Source organism: Dendropsophus ebraccatus, chromosome 6 (genome assembly GCF_027789765.1).
Source record: "Dendropsophus ebraccatus isolate aDenEbr1 chromosome 6, aDenEbr1.pat, whole genome shotgun sequence".
NCBI classification, from domain to species: Eukaryota; Metazoa; Chordata; class Amphibia; order Anura; family Hylidae; genus Dendropsophus; species Dendropsophus ebraccatus.
This window is the reverse complement of record NC_091459.1, coordinates 101,111,312-101,128,231: the sequence shown is the minus strand read 5'-3', so window position 1 is coordinate 101,128,231 and position 16,920 is coordinate 101,111,312. Positions and strand designations below refer to the sequence as shown.

General features: G+C 42.8%; 1 protein-coding gene across 1 annotated transcript in view; it reads right to left on the bottom strand.

Annotated features, from left to right (window-relative positions):
• Positions 1–8,903: 8,903 nt before the first annotated feature.
• The window catches only part of MED12L (mediator complex subunit 12L), a 393,418-nt gene continuing 385,401 nt past the window's right edge, over positions 8,904–16,920 (bottom strand). The window contains exon 44 of the mRNA XM_069975432.1: positions 8,904–10,239. Within this exon, the coding sequence (XP_069831533.1) occupies positions 10,187–10,239 (53 nt within the window). The 3' untranslated portion in view covers positions 8,904–10,186. The remainder of the gene's footprint in view (positions 10,240–16,920) is intronic.

The window sequence follows — 16,920 nt, the reverse complement described above, 5'->3', positions numbered from 1 at the left end:
GGATATCTGGCTACTCCTGTGTTTTGAGACTCTTAACAGAGGCTCCACTGCTCTTTTTTGCACTACATTAAATGTCAGTGGAGATGTTAAGCAAATGTAATTGCACTTGCCTCCTCTGCCAAGCTATATTTTCAGAGGTTTTCCACTCACCACACCTGGGATGCCTCCACATTCCTGATGGAAAAGGAAAAAATCCAAAACTAAGCATGCGTGTTTCTGTGCAATTTCTGAGGTGGACACAGTAAAGTCATTGAAAATAAATGGCATGTGATGTTATATAAATATTATTCCTGGAATACTTGGTAAGCATTTTAATAAGTGTAAATAATAAAATGTTATGAATTTGGGGTGAGGGGGTTTCTGCATCCAAATAGAGAATGAATGGAGAGGTGGCTGCACATGTGTAGACGCTAATTCCCCACCTCTACATCTTTCAGAAATGTATGCATTAGGTAAAATTTTAACAAACACTACATAAAAAAAATCTACAGTAAATTCATGCCGAAATTGACCTGTGATGTGGCTTATAACTTTGCACCATGTCAATTGGGAAGTCAAAACCAATAAATCCAGAATAAAATGCTTAGTGGTGGGTTGTGCTGTAGAAAATAGCTGCATCACCTTTATTTTTTCCTCTCTTTTGACATTCTCCACCAAATCCTGCAGCGGCAAATGTGCAACAAAATCCACAGAGCATTTCTGTCTCATGTAGCTATACCCATAAGCTCTTTTGTTTGAGAGTTCCTTTTAAAGATGAAAGAATCAATCTGAAAGGTTGTTGTGGGTAAATTTTCCATTTTTATTTTTTTTTTTACAAAAAATTGCCCCTTGATCACTAAGAAATATGGGATATATCCTGTTGTAATGCATCCTTCTTTGTATCTGTTCTGTGGACTCATGTAGGGATCAGATACCCTGTAGTCATTTTAGATACTGTATTTACTGTGCAGAGTGCTACAGGGTTTATCTAAAAAGAGACCACTGCAAGGGAAATGTCATATTACATGGTGACTATTCAGATGAGTGGTCATCTATATAGTATGTAGATGTCCCTTGGGCACTAAAACAGAAGACCCACTGCCCTGACATACACTGGTAAAGCCAAGTTGAAAGCCTCAGTCTATACAGTATATAACTTTTATATTGCGCAATGAGGCATATATATATATATATATATATATATATATACACAGTATATATCACTGTTCCACTGTCATTAATGTAAATGCTTATGTCATAAATCTCCTCTCACATGGTAAATACGTGCAGTTTCGCTGTGTCATTTTTCCCCCTCACAAACATGGTTCTAGGAAATATCCTTTGAACCGCTTCTACGGAAAACTGGCAAAACTCCATGTACAAACTCAATAATACTCTTCACGTGCAGTTTGTATGTCATGCTCATTTCCACTTAAATACAACTCAGCAAAAAGACAAGGCATGGGGCCTATTTACCAATGGTGGCCATGTCTAAGGGGATTTCAGACTATGGTCAGCCCCTTTGAACTGAACGGTTTGTATTGTGGTCCAAACCATTAATACAAAAGCTAAAATGAGGTAGAAGTCCTCTCAGGAGAAACCATTTTTAAAGGGAACTTGTCACATTGGTAATGCAGTCCAAATAGACCTCACCTCATAGAACAGATCAATATATAGCTTTGTGGGAAAATCCTTCATAAGTCATAGAAGAAAAAGCTGGGACCGCCCACTGGACTCCCAAGTAGGGACGGTCCGAACCCTCCGAGGTTCGGGTTCATATGAACCCGAATGCTCGGCATCAGATTCCCGCTGTCTGCCCACTCCGTGGAGCGGGTGGATACAGCAGGAGGACTGCCTGGAAAACTGGGATACAGCCTATGACTATGGCTGTATCCCAGTTTTCCAGGCGGTCCTCCCGCGGGATCAGCCTGCTGCACGGAGCGGACAGACAGCGGGAATCATTACCGAGGGTTCGGGTTCGTACGATCCCGAACCGAACTCTGTTCGGACCATCCCTACTCCCAAGCTTAAAATGTGCAGAGGTTTAAATAACTATATTGTTACTTCTATTGAATATATACAGTATAAATCTGTGATGAGGAGCTGACGGAGACTCTGTGAATGTCCCTTATTGAAAGAAATAGCAGCTCCGGGCGAGGGATTCAAAATCGATGGTATTACAGATTAATTAAAATTTTCTTTACATACAGAATTTTTGATAACATGCAACATATGTCAACATTCACTTGTCAACATTCTTTAGCAGTATTGTAGGTTCTCTTAAAGGGCAGGTTCATACATAAGTATGATCTACACCTGTATCTGCAGAGCTACTGATACTGGTGCATAGCTTATTATTTTCCTCCGTGGCACATTTTTTAGGTAGCTAGATTCAAAGCCAACATATACTTTAATTTGCTTGGTGCATTGGGGAATTGCACTGTCCTGCCTGCCCGCCTACTTGTACATCCCCTCCAAGATGAAAGATGTGGCTACTTATGCATAGATAAATATGCGTAAGTAGGATGGGATGTACAAAGCTGCAGGCAGGACAGTACAATGAGGGTCCGAGGACACTCCTCGTGCACCAAATGGACTAAATCACATATTGACTTTGGATCTAACTATCGTATTGTCCGGCGCATAAGATGACTTTTTAACCCCGAGAAAGCTTCTTCAAAGTCAGGGGTCGTCTTATACGCCGGGCGACCACTATATATAAACAAACAGTTAACTCACCTGGGGCCCGTTCCTGCCATCTGTGCGTCTCCTGGCCCATTCCCGGTGCAAGCAGTGTGACGTACACTGCCTGCGCCGGAGATCCCCGAAGTTCTCCCGGGCAGCCGAGCATCTCATCGGAGAAGCTCGGAGATGCTCGGCTGCCGGGAGAGCTTCGGGAGAATGACAGAGGCGCCGGAAGTTCCCAAAAGCCTCTGTCATTCTCCCAAAACTCTCCCGGCAGCCGAGAGCTTCAGGGATCTCTGGTGGCGGCAGTGTACAGTACGTCACACTGCCTGCGCCGGGAACAGGCCAGGAGACGTGCAGATGCCGGGAATGGGCCCCAGTTGAGTTAACTGTTTTTTTTTTTTTTTATTTAGCTGCAGTTAACCCCTGCCTGAGACAGGGGTTAACATTTTCTGGTGTATAAGGCAAACCCCTGACAGTCAGGGGTCATCTTATACACCCAGCCACCTTATGTGCCAGATAATACAGTACTTAAAAACAGCGTCACAGAGGGAAATAAAAAGACCTGCATTGTATTCTGCAGCTATGCTACTACAGCTACATATCAGCAGGTTCGTATGTGTTTTTGCACTATAGTAAATTAATCAAGATATCCCTAGACTAAGTGCTCACTTATATTTTATTTACTGTAGTATTTATTTTATATTATTTTATTATCCATACACTGCTAATCCACAGCCTCATCAGTACCTGCATTAGTTTAACCTTGAACACCTTAAGTAGTTTCACCTTGAACTCCTCTAATTCATTAAGGGTAAATTCACACGGGCGGATCCGCAGCGGATTTAATGCTGCAAAATCACAGCTAAATCGGCAGCGGATCGATCCCCTGTGAATTCCAATGCAATTACATACTGGCAGCGGGATTGTCATCCCGCTGCCAGTATGTAAGTGCCGGCCCCATTAACCCCCAGCGCCCGACATGATACATTACCGGCACCACGATCTGGCCGCATCAGAGGCTCCTGGCTCCCAGAGGTCCCACGCAGCCAACCAGTGACTGTGGCGGGGCCGTGCCCTGATTGGTTGTGGGGGCCTTCGGGAGCCGGGAGCATCAGATGCCGCTGGATCGTGGCACCGGTAATGTATCATTCCGGGCGGCGGGGGTTAATGCGGCCGGCACTTACATACTGGCAGCGGGATTACAATACCACTGCGAGTATGTAATTGCATTGGAATTCACAGGGGATCAATCAGCTGCCGATTTAGCTGCGAATTTGCAGTGTTAAATCGGCTGAGGATCCGCCCGTGTGAATTTACCCTAAAAGGTATTCCACTGAAACATAACTTTTCATATGAAATGGTTGAGAATGGTCCAACTGGCAGCAACTGACTTTTAGCACTTAACAAGACGCTGGAGGATGGGGAATAAACAGCAATAGATGGTGTAGGCGACCTCACATATTGCGGTGCTAAGACAGGAAAAGACAATTGTTTCACGCCTTGCTCGGTGCTTCATCTTGCTCAGAACAACCAGACAAAGCGCCGAGCAAGGCGTGAAACAATTGTCACTTCTGTGAACGCACCTCCCTAACATCTTCCCCATCCGCAGCTGAAGCCACCAGTGTTTTGGAAATAAACCCACAGCATATTCCTATCGGTGAGTGCTGGACTCTTTATCTTGTTGCACCCATAATTTTGCATATGATGCTGCCCATGGTGAGACTATCAATTAATTTTATTCCTGTTATTATCTTTTCAGTTTCCTTCCCCCAGTTCTCAGCTGCTGTTTCCTTCAGAAAACAAAAAATCTGTGTGTGAGCTTTTCTCACCGTCTCCCCCACCTCACCCCTCCCTTTTGAGACGGCTGATAAAAACAAGTCCTTGTCAGGCTTTATCTGCAGATTTGTAGCTTCTTTGTAATGCTGGGAGGGTTATTCTGAGGTCAAGTTGCTAATGAACTCACTGTGATTAATCCTTCCAGCATTACAAAGTTGCATATAGGGACTTGTTTACATAAGCCGTCTCGCAAGGGAGGAGGGGGACACGGAGAGAGAAGCTTACACACAGATTTCTGTGTCTTTAGTAGAAAGCAGCAGCTTAAAACTGGGAGAAGGAGACTGAACAGAAAATAAGTATGGAATGAATTGTTATTCTGACCATGGGCAGCAAAATATGGAAAGTTATGTTGAGTTGAATACACCTTTAAAAATAATTCCACAACTACGTAACTATATAAAGGGAGCCTGAGTTCTTGAGATGCAGTCATACCTCTCTCTATACCCCCCGCCTGTGCATGACAGACTTTTCCCAATAAAGCTAATGCAAACAAGTACCATGCAAGTGGCATCGCCATATAGAGATAAAATAGAGAAGTAAGGGGAATATGTCAAATTAAAGGGAATTTGGCACTGGGTTTATGCCGCCTTAAAGGAGGGCAGCACAAACTAGTGACAGAAATGCTGAACAGATGTGCATTACTTACATAATTTTGTTAAGTCGTTCTCCTAATATGCAGGAGAATAGGATTCTTGCCATAGCCCTACCCCCGCCCCACAGCTGCTGACTGACAGTTGACTGCCTATACACTGAATGGATAGACAACTGCCAATCAGCAGCTGGTGGGCGTGAGTTTTCTGCTTCTCAGGAATAATGAGGACTATTGCACATAATGGAGAGGACTACTTATTGTCCATGTTATTCAGGATATCTCTGAATTAGCTGCACAGGACTTACAGTACTAGCAATAAGGGCCTTTTTGTCACATTTATTTAGAAGGCACAATTCTGAGATAAAACTTCATCATGGAATTATTTATTAACTTTTCACTCTTTATTTCAGAATTCAGCTTTTTAATGTTTTCATATGCATGTAATACAATCCTTAAAGGCATAGTGCGGCGCTTAACAATTATTCACAAAATAACACACATTACAAAGTTATACAACTTTGTAATGTATGTTATGTATGTGAATGGCTCCCTTCCCCGTGTTTTCCCCCACCCACACTAGACCCGGAAGTGTGGTGCATTATACTCATCGCATCTCGAGTCGACCCTGTCCGCCATTGTGGGACAATGACGTAGTCTTCGGAAGGCCGGTCGAACCGCTCCATCCGTCCCTCATGCCGGCCCCCTGTGCCGAAACATCAGCAGCTCAGCCGCGATTAGCTGAGCATAACCGTGCTCAGCCAATCGCGGCTGAGCACAGTTATGACGCGGCAGAGGGGGGCCGACATGAGGGACGAATGGAGCGGTTCGGCCTGCCTCCCGAAGACTATGTCAATGTCCCAAGATGGAGGACGGGGGTCGACCCGAGATGCGGTGAGTATAATGCACCACACTTCCGGGTCTCGCGTGGGTGGGGGGAAACACGGGGAAGGGGGCCATTCACATACATAAGACACATTACAAAGTTGTATAACTTTGTAATGTGTGTTATTTTGTGAATAATTGTTTAGTGCCGCACTATGCCTTTAAAGCATAACTCAAATCATCACAATCTGAATTCCTAAGACTACCTGCAGCTAAATAGACCTGCTCCTATTAAGCCATGTCATTTGTTGCCTATGTGTGGCCCACTGATAATGAACGTAAGGACACAACCTCTTAACAAATAAATGTGAAATGTCTAAACCAACAGAGTGACAACCTGTAAATGTATCAGCATGAATAGCCATGTATATTAACATTGTATTCTGCAGTCAGCACTGCCATGGAGAATTTACAGTGACAAGTAAGGAAGTTTGTAATTACCCTGAACCCTCAGAGATGAGTTTTGATGGATTTCTTTTAATTGTGTTAGTTTATAAAGGCAAAAATCAATGAGCATGTTAAAATCTATTTTTTTATTAGGCTGCCTCTGAGTTTTTCTAAAGATGATTAGATGCATAATTGAACCATGAAGGTTTATTAATGTCTATAAATTAGGGTATTTCCCTTATGGGTCAGGTGTGCCATAGACAAAAACCAGCAGACAGCCAAATTATACATTAACATGTCTATTCAAGTCAGCCTCAAACCTCTATAAAAGGTGGACGATAGGCAGCCAACACCTTTGGCACCGACTAATTTATGAGCATACAAATATGATAGTAAAACTCCAGTCTGCCTATAAGCAGGGTAAGGTTGTAGCCAGTGCTCATGGAAAGTTTATCGGATTTGTGAATCAAACTGGTATGACTTTTTTAATCAAGACTACCTACAATGTCTTTCTTTTAGAATCACATGATCAATAAAAATAGTTTTTAGAAAACAGTATATTGCCTTTAGGATGAATCCACATTGGGTAGAAATGCCACAGATTTTACCTGTGGATTTGTTTAGGTAATATCTGCAGGGGTTTGTAGTAGCAAACAAGTGGATGAGATTCTACTAGAGATTAACTCAATTTAAGCATACTCAAGTCCAGTTGTTTGGTATTTGAATACCAGCGGCTGAAGAAGTTGGATGCAGCCCTAGGGAGTTTGGGAAAACATGGATCCATACTATGGCTGTATACATGTTTTCCAGAGTGCCTTAGGGCTGCATCCAACTTCTTAAGCCACTGGTATTTAAAAGCTGAACAACCAGACTCAAGCATGCTCGAATTGTGCTCATCTCAAAAATTCTACAAATCCCATGCACGTGTTACAGATATTGGAGCATGTTGATTCTGTTGTGGACTGGTCACCGATTCCTACCACAGCTTTAAAAAAAGAAGTCCCATGAAAGTAAAAATAGTCAAGCAGGGGGTGCAGGAACCTAATAAACATTGTATTCTTACCAGTGCTTGTACCTCCACTCCATGGTTTTGCTGATACCACCGGCTGTCATTTTTGTCAGGAATCTGAGTATGTCATGTACCTAGCTTCTCCAGCTGCAATGTCACGGCTCAGATGATCGATTGCCTGTTCAGTCAGTGAGTGACTAGGGCAGTGTCCCATCCAAGTCACTGATTGGCTTGGCAAGTAATTGATCGACTTGATATGTGATGTTGCAGCTGGAAGAGCTGCGGGAGGCTGTCAGCTCAGCTGGAACCAGGAGTGGCAAGTATACTTTAATATGTTTTCGTACGCCCCAAGCCAACCCCACCACCACCTCCACCTTACTTTTTTTTTAAGTTCATTGGACTTTTCCTTTAACCAACTTAACCAATTATGCAAAAGTGAGATCTGCAGTTTATACACAGGAAACTGAAAATATACAATATGCTAATACAGTTAAACCTTTTTGAGGGGGCCACCCAAACTTTCACAAAAAGTGGACTTATATGGCAGTGGTTCACTCGAAGAAAAAATAAGTTGTCTAATAAATAAGTCAACTGTCTAATTAAGTCATGTGTTGAATAATGCAGGGCAGCATGGTGGCTCAGTGGTTAGCACTGTAGCCTTGCAGCGCTGGAGCTGGAGCGCTGGAACATCTGCAAAGAGTTTGTATGTTCTCTCCGTGATTGCGTGGGTTTCCTCAGGGTACTCTGGTTTCCTCCCACACCCAAAAACATACAGATAGGTGAAGCGTTGCGGAATCCGTGTGCGCTATACAAATAAATAAATAACTAATCCTCAACATAACCCCTGTCTCCTTCCTTGTCCCCAGTATCATTCCCTATCTGATTTATAGTTCTTTGAAGGGCTCTCCTATTGCATTCATGGTACCCAGCTCAGATCCTTCACTTATTTCCAACATGACTCCTATCAAATTTGTTATCCCTGGTATGGCACCCCAGCTCATTCCTGGTTCATAGTATGGCTCCTTAACTCATTCCTGGCCCCCAGCATTGTTCCCATGCTCATTCCAACTCCCATTGTGGCCTTCATCCTCAGTACTGGCCTCCCAACATGCCCCTCTCCCCACTGCAACATGACACAGGCTATGTCCTCCCTATCTGAAAGCCTCCTTCTTCCTGACTCATATTCAATAACATTTGCTGGAATTGCTTATCCTCCAGCTTTATTCTCTCCAAAGATGTGGCACAATGGCAGCATCTCTTCCTTGATGTTTGTACCTCCTATTCTTCCCCTAGTTTGGTAATGCTGCACAGTGTGGACGTGCTTTTAGATAATTCAGAGTTCCTCTAAAGGGCCTATTACATGGGACGGTTACTGTGCACAGAATAATTATATTGTTCAAATTTAAACAATAATTGTTCTGTGTGATTGCAGGCAATGATCGGAAAATCGTTTGTGTGTTGTTGATCGTTCACGTGAACGATTTCAGGTTAATGATACATTATCTAGTTTGCAATAGTTTATGGTTTATCGTTAAAATCGCTTCGTCTAATAGGACCCTAAGTCCAATATGTTGTTTTTTTTAAGAGGTTTCAACTGAGAAATTCGGCCTTTGGGCAGACATAAGGGTGGTGTGAACACAGAGGAGCAGGTGCGGTCTTCTCTGGAGGTACCACTGTAACATCTAAAGCTAAAGCTGAAATTCTGCCATAACATCTAAAGCCAAAGCTTTGGCTGTCCAGGCATAATAGGAGTTGTAGTTTTGAAACCGCTGGAGAGCCAAGGGTCCCTACCCCTGTTTTAGCTACTCACACATGCTACAGATCCGGACTTTCTTTAGCATTGTATGTTGAGTATGACTTCAGGTTACAGTGGTCATAAAAAGACCATTTCATGTTGAAAATGTTGTAACCTAAGGCCACTGTAAGTTGTGGGACCACTGTATTTCTTAATAAATGCAATTACAGGTACTTGAAATAAGTTGTGAAATATTCAAATATGGGGTCTTCTTTTTCTCTAGAATCACTCCCCCTCTTGTCGATTGGCTGTAGCTGATATTGTAAATTGCGCTCACTACTAGACACAGCCCACAGACAAGAGTGGTGTTGTTTCTGGTAAAAAGTAGTGTTTTTTTTCCAAGTTTGTACAACATCTTTAACAACACTAAAAGTAATGTTCCAAGTAATGAGTCATGTTCACTAAGTATATTTACATGGGTGATAGTCTAAAATGATCCCTGAGACAAAGACAGTTTAAGCAGTAAAGCAATATATTGCGTTACCATTTCCAGGAAGCGCACACTTACCAGTGCTAAGTATTGGCTTTACATGTTCAGCACAGCATTGTCATGTATACACACCATACTACTCTAATGAATCTGAACAGTAGAATGCAGGGAATATGAACAATAACAAAGAAAACATTATAAAATGCCATAAAGCTCTAAGGTAAGTAAACACCTATGGGCTTTCATATGAAGGTACAGTAAAATCTACCACTAAATACAATATAGAAGCCCATTTTAAGTTAAAAATCCAAGTATTTTTCAGCTCAGTAGTTTGGTCTGCCTCACACGTCGTATATTCACATCCACAATGTCCGTATTTTTATAGCAGCAAAATGAATTTAAAAAAAACAAACAAAACGTGGAACACTTTTTTTTTCTGATCTCCAAGAGAAACATTAGCACATACCAAAAACTGCCCCCCTGTGAGGCTATCCATACACTCAACAGAAAAAGGAAAAAGTTTATAACACAGAATTTTTCAAAATGCACATTGTAAAGAAAACACAAAAAGCATATATTTCACTTCAACTAGAAACTGGAAGGCTCTCCAAATAAATTCACCGTTTGTTGTGGCTGGTTACCTGTATAACAAAGACATAAAGAGAACATGTGTCATTTATTTAGAAACACAACTATCAATAATAAAAAAAAAAAAAAAAAAAAAAAAAAAAAAAATCAAATAGAAGGTACCCACTCTCCACCTATAATACATTACAATATCTGGGCCCCCTATTCTTTAGTTGTAATAAGAATGATATGGTAAGTAAGGAGTAATGTGCCATATCACACCACCAACATTACTCAAGTAACGTACAAGAAAATAGTTATTCACAGGAATATCTCACAGGAATAACAGCATCAACTACATCGAGCTATAATAAATTGTAAGAACTGAACCTACAAAACCTACTCTTGAGGCTTTGCCTGCATAACATGTCACTGCCACTTTAAGATACCTTCCCCAGTGCCGTATAGTGTTGCTCTTGAAATTTAATGACATATTGTTGCTTTCTTGTTGCCCTAAATTAAAGTCCGGCAGATCATAAAATCCAGCAGCTGGCAGAAGGAAATTGTTTCCAAGTACTAACTTACCTTTCCCCGTTAGTGTCAAGACCAAACACGGGACCCCTGCCGGAAGGCATTTTCCCCCCAGTTGTGAAGATTTGGGGGGTAAGGCCTGTACCGGCTGATGGACCGGCCGCTTGGCCAATCAGTGACTGGAGTGGCGTCCAGCCCCAGTCACTGACTGGCTGAGAGGCCAGTCCATCAGCTGGATCGTGACGTGTCTGCTCTGGAGATTCTGGAGCCCGACAGGGGTCCCATGGCCAGTCCTGCTGCTCACCATGGGCATGGGAAGAGCTAAGTTAGTACTTGTAATTAATATACCCCCTGCCGGCTTCCAGATTTTATTTTCCTCCAGACTTCACTTCACCTTTAATCACTGACTGAGACGGGACAGCGCTGGTGCAAGTGATTGGTTGAGCAGGTTTTCACTGCCATGTGGAGTTCATTAGGGAAATTGCGGTGGCTGCAGTCAGCGGAGGAGGGGGGAGGGATCCGGAGACATTGCAGGAGAACACAGAGAAAGTGCGGTGATGTAAGGCTAAGATGTTTGTTTTATATAAGGGCAGCAACATCTAAAAAGTGCCGGATAACCCCTTTAATATTCTGCTTAGATTTTTTTAATATAAGGGTAGATCTCTTTACAAAAAAAAAAAAGTCTGGGAACGATAAAACTGAAACAGAACATATTTGTCAAACCAATCCAGAAGAGAAGTGTAAATGTTCTCTTGGTCACTTGTCATGTGGGTGTAAACTACTGTACAAGTGGTCATAAATGTGGTTATACTGTGCAAGGTTAGCAAATGATTGAAGATCACTGAAAAAACACATAGTTACAAAGCACAGTACATAGTGCATGACAGGTATGGAGAATATCTTTATGCCTCTATTTGTTTTAGGAAAACTTTAAAGATCATGTTCATCAGACAGCCAGACTCTGTAGCTGTGCTATGAGGTAAAAGAGCAGTAAAGTGATAAATAAACGCATTTACAAGGAGCAGGAGTGCTATCTGTGAACGGCTACTGAGCATGGGCAGGTGATGCACACTTTTTACAAACTTACACCAACTTGTCATATAGCACACTATACACCAAATAGTGCGAAACACAAATACAGGTGGAGGCATCAATATTCACTGAGCTATCTACAGTATCTACAGGATCTTTATTGCCTGACAGCTAACCCTTCTCAGACTCAGCTTTTTCAATGCTGTCTGGAGGCCATACTTATGCAACATATCATTCCACAAAAAAAAAAAATAAAAAAAAAATATATATATATATATGGAAGTTCTATATTTTTTGTAACCCTTTGAAAGGCAATTATTTGGATTATTGAGCATAGTGATGTAACCAATAAAAAATCTTGAAAAACAGACTTATACCTTAGGCTTATAGATTGATCCAATAACCTGCACACTAGCTCTTTATTCATATTTCTTGGGGAGCGTGGCCTGCAGCCGGAGGAGACGGTCGCACACTGCCTGTGCTCCTGTCCACACCAACTTATACTTAGCGATTGAGACCCCTCTCTGCGTCTTTCAGACCCCTCTCCTGGCACATCTCACTGGCGTTCAACCGGACCCAGCACCCAGGACTATGTCTCGCAGATCTACAAGGACACGGAGCCTGAAGAAGCTATCCTGGGACTCTCCTCCCGAGAATCAAGATGGCGCCGGCCCCTACAGGACGGACCTCACTGCAGCGGCTGGCAGGGGCTCTGCTCTACCTGCTGCCCGACACACTGGAGCGCAACTCCCCGCTGGTAAGAAGCAGCCCGTCAGACAGTCTCCTGAACCTCCTGGCCCTGCCACGGAACATTCTGTGCATGACACTTTTAATACCAGAGGGAAAGGAGCTCTTTCTCCTGCTGGCATGACGCCTACTACCGCTTCCCGGCCGGCCCTTGTCTCTCAACCCGGACTTGTTCCCCAGCCTGCGTGTTCTCCCCAAGCTGTCCCTTTATCTCAGACAGCATCAGACACACAACCTGCTCAGCTGTCAGGAGATCCTCCAGCTGCACAACCTCCAGCGCAGCTCGGCCAGCGGGAGATCCCCGCTGTTTCTGTGCCATCAGAGGCTGCTGCAGGAGCCAGTACCCTTTCCACGGAGGCTCCCATATTCCCTGGAGCTGCTGCCCGGCAAACTCTTGGAGACGTACCTAACATGGACACCTCATTGTTGCAGCACTCAGACACAGCCTTCCCACATCTCCCGTTTGCTCTGCCTAATGTTGCCAAGCAGATGCCCTCTGAGACTCATATCACCTTACCCCAGATGCCTGACATCCCACTGATCCCCCCCCTATCTCAAGTCGTGGCTTTTATCATTTAGAGACTCGCTCCTAGAGGGGGTGGACCGGATCATCTCTTCTTTTATTTCCTCCTTGAAAGCGATGGAAGACAGAGCTTTACTAGCTGAATCTAAGCTCGGGGAACTCATCTCATCACACAACTCGCTTTCGGAAGCCTGCCAGAGGATGGACGAGCAGTCCGCTTGTCTAAATAACAAAATTGTGGCTTTGGAAGATTACATTTGGCGCAACAATCTGAAAATTCGTAATGTCCCGGAATCTATTGCTCCCCCTGACCTTCCATCTTATGTAAAACGCCTTATTAAACATGTCCTACCCTCATGCTCTAACAAGGAACTAGTGGTGGACTGGGCTCGCAGGGTCCCTAGACCCAAACACCTTCCACGAGACTCTCCCAGGGACATCATCGTACGTGTCCACTATCTGCATATTAAAAACACATTCCTGGCTGCCACTAGACGGTTGGACACACTCTCTGGCGAGTATCAGGGCATCGCAATATTCTCAGATTTGTCTCCTGATACACTGAAGCGTCGCAGAGCCTTCGCCCCTTTCACAAAACATTTGAGGGACACACATGTCCAATATAAATGGATAAACTCTGCCCACTTGCCCGGGGAGACCCGGGGAGATAACAAGTATATTGTAACCGACCCGGGAAAGGGTCTGTGTCTGATGGACACATGGAACTCTGCGTAGGGTCACTGCAGATCTGATGGACGATTGACTCTGCCTGCTGGGTTTCCATACTTTAAACAACGGACCGCAATAACTCCATGACCTAGGCCGAACTTTAAACCCTCACCCTCGCAGCGTACCTACTCTCTGCATTAGGGACACTCGCTGCCCACTGTTTATCCGTATATTAGTACGCTAGTTACTTCGTATGCTGTTCATTGAATGTCCTGCTTGCGTTACAAATTTGGTTAACTGTAGGCTCACACATAATGCTACCTACTTTATTCTATGTTACATTCCTGCATTTCCATATACATATTGAGCTCTCCCCAGAGGATTTAACGCATATTAATATGCTATTTATGTGACCTACTGCAACTTCCTGCATTCTGAAGTTACTAAATGGTCCTGATCATATATACCTCTGGCACTCCTACCGTTCGTTCACGCTTCTCCAACAGCATTTCATACACACATTGTATTAGCAGTTGTAATGGAGCGAGCCTATTCGCATATGCCTATGTGTTATCATTTGTAGTCACATTGTAAGTAATTTTTCCTGCTCTCTTTAGCACTGTTTTTACCACCCACATATGATTATGTATATGTAACCTAATTTTTCTCAGCTATGCAATATCTGCGTGTTTTGGTTTATGCGCTCTATACTGCCAGTTCCAGCATTGTTTGTAGTGTTATGTTGTCTGTTTGTATGTCTACATCATTTCCTGCTTTATAGTTGTCATAGCTTATTCCAGCTGTATAATCCCGCTAGTGCTTCCCTGCATAGTACCTGTTGGTACCCCTTTTCTGTTATATGATGTGTAAAACTTTTGAAAACCTCAATAAATACTTATTGAAACGTTTATAGATATTTCTAGCTGTCTATCTTCATAAGTAAACTTAGGGGTCATTAGGTGTTATGACCTAGATAAAAGTTATTTCATGGGCCCTTGGACAACAGATAAGAGTAAAGCACCTATTACACGGGGCGACAAGAGGGAGCAAGCGAGCGACGACCTGTCAGGTCAGTGCTCGCTTGCTCCTCATTCCCTGGCATGTGTAATAGCACTGGAAGCGAGCGGGTAAGAGCCGGGGGGTCATGTGATGCTAAGGGGGGGCTGCCCGGGTAATGTTAGATCAACCGGGCAGCCTACAGAAGATGGCGGCAGTCTGCTGCCCCTGCTCCTACCACACAAAGCGGCGGCAGCATATCGCTGCTATCCTGATCAGTTTATTTTGTTGAAAGACAACAATCAGCTGACATCATGCATTTCGGCTGATAATTGTCTACTATTACACAAGACGATTATTGGCCGTGTAATAGGGACTTAAGTATGATAAAAGAGCACTGCTAGTAGACAGAGCTCTCCATACAGGCTGGAAAAGATTTATTTTCTCTTATTTTTTTCAACAATTAGAACAAATTTTGTTCATTCACATTTTTCTGGATGTACTGTAACAGAAAACCTTCACCCAATGGAAAGATTCCATGAACTCTTTGTTTTTTTGCCAAAATACACAAAATCAGGAATCTCAAACGAACTTCATGTCCTAGTTTAAAAAAAAAAACACTTAATATTCTCTACAATAGCAAAATGGTGAAACAAAGCTGAACTGAAATATATGAATAACTACATATTTGTGTGAAAATAATCCTTTCTATGAGGCTTGTAGATGAGAGAGTCAATTTCTACTCCTTCTTCAAGTCCCATGGTGGATTTAATCGTAGAATTTTTTACAAGAAATGAGGACACTGTAAAGAAAGCTTTATTCTGTAAATAGAAGTCATCTTTATTTTGGAATAATATCCAGTCTCGCACCTTTTGTATTGTACATCAAATATCAAAGGTTTTGCTAGCATTGGCAGCAGGGCTTACCAAGATATTTTAGCAAAAAGTGCTGTCCAGAAAACTAAAAAAGATGAAGAGCAAATGTACCTTCCAACACACACTACCGTTCAAAAGTTTGGGGTCACATTGAAATGTCCTTATTTTTGAAGGAAAAGCACTGTACTTTTCAATGAAGATAACATTAAACTAGTCCTAACTTTAAACAAATACACTCTATACATTGCTAATGTGGTAAATGACTATTCTAGCTGCAAATGTCTGGTTTTTGGTGCAATATCTACATAGGTGTATAGAGGCCCATTTCCAGCAACTATCACTCCAGTGTTCTAATGGTACAATGTGTTTGCTCATTGGCTCAGAAGGCTAATTGATGATTAGAAAACCCTTGTGCAATCATGTTCACACATCTGAAAACAGTCTAGCTCGTTACAGAAGCTACAAAACTGACCTTCCTATGAGCAGATTGCGTTTCTGGAGCATCACATTTGTGGGGTCAATTAAATGCTCAAAATGGCCAGAAAAAAGAGAACTTTCATCTGAAACTTGACAGTCTATTCTTGTTCTTAGAAATGAAGGCTATTCCATGTGAGAAGTTGCTAAGAAATTGAAGATTTCCTACAACGGTGTGTACTACTCCCTTCAGAGGACAGCACAAACAGGCTCTAACCAGAGTAGAAAAAGAAGTGGGAGGCCGCGTTGCACAACTAAGCAAGAAGATAAGCACATTAGAGTCTCTAGTTTGAGAAACAGACGCCTCACAGATGCCATCTTCATTAAATAGTACCCGCAAAACACCAGTGTCAACATCTACAGTGAAGAGGCGGCTGCGGGATTTTGGGCTTCAGGGCAGAGTGGCAAAGAAAAAGCCATATCTGAGACTGGCCAATAAAAGAAAAAGATTAAGATAGGCAAAAGAACACAGACATTGGACAGAGGAAGACTGGAAAAAAGTGTTGTGGACGGATGAATCCAAGTTTGAGGTGTTTGGATCACAAAGAAGAACGTTTGTGAGACACAGAACAAATGAAAAGATGCTGGAAGAATGCCTGACGCCATCTGTTAAGCATGGTGGACGTAATGTGATGGTCTGGGGTTGCTTTGGTGCTGGTAAGGTGGGAGATTTGTACAGGGTAAAAGGGATTCTGAATAAGGAAGGCTATCACTCAATTTTGCAACGCCATGCCATACCCAGTGGACAGCGCTTGATTGGAGCCAATTTCATCCTACAAGAGGACAATGACCCTAAACACACATCCAAATTGTGCAAGAACTATTTACAGCAGAAGCAGGCAGCTGGTATTCTATCGGTAATGGAGTGGCCAGCGCAGTGACCAGATCTGAACCCCATTGAGCTGTTG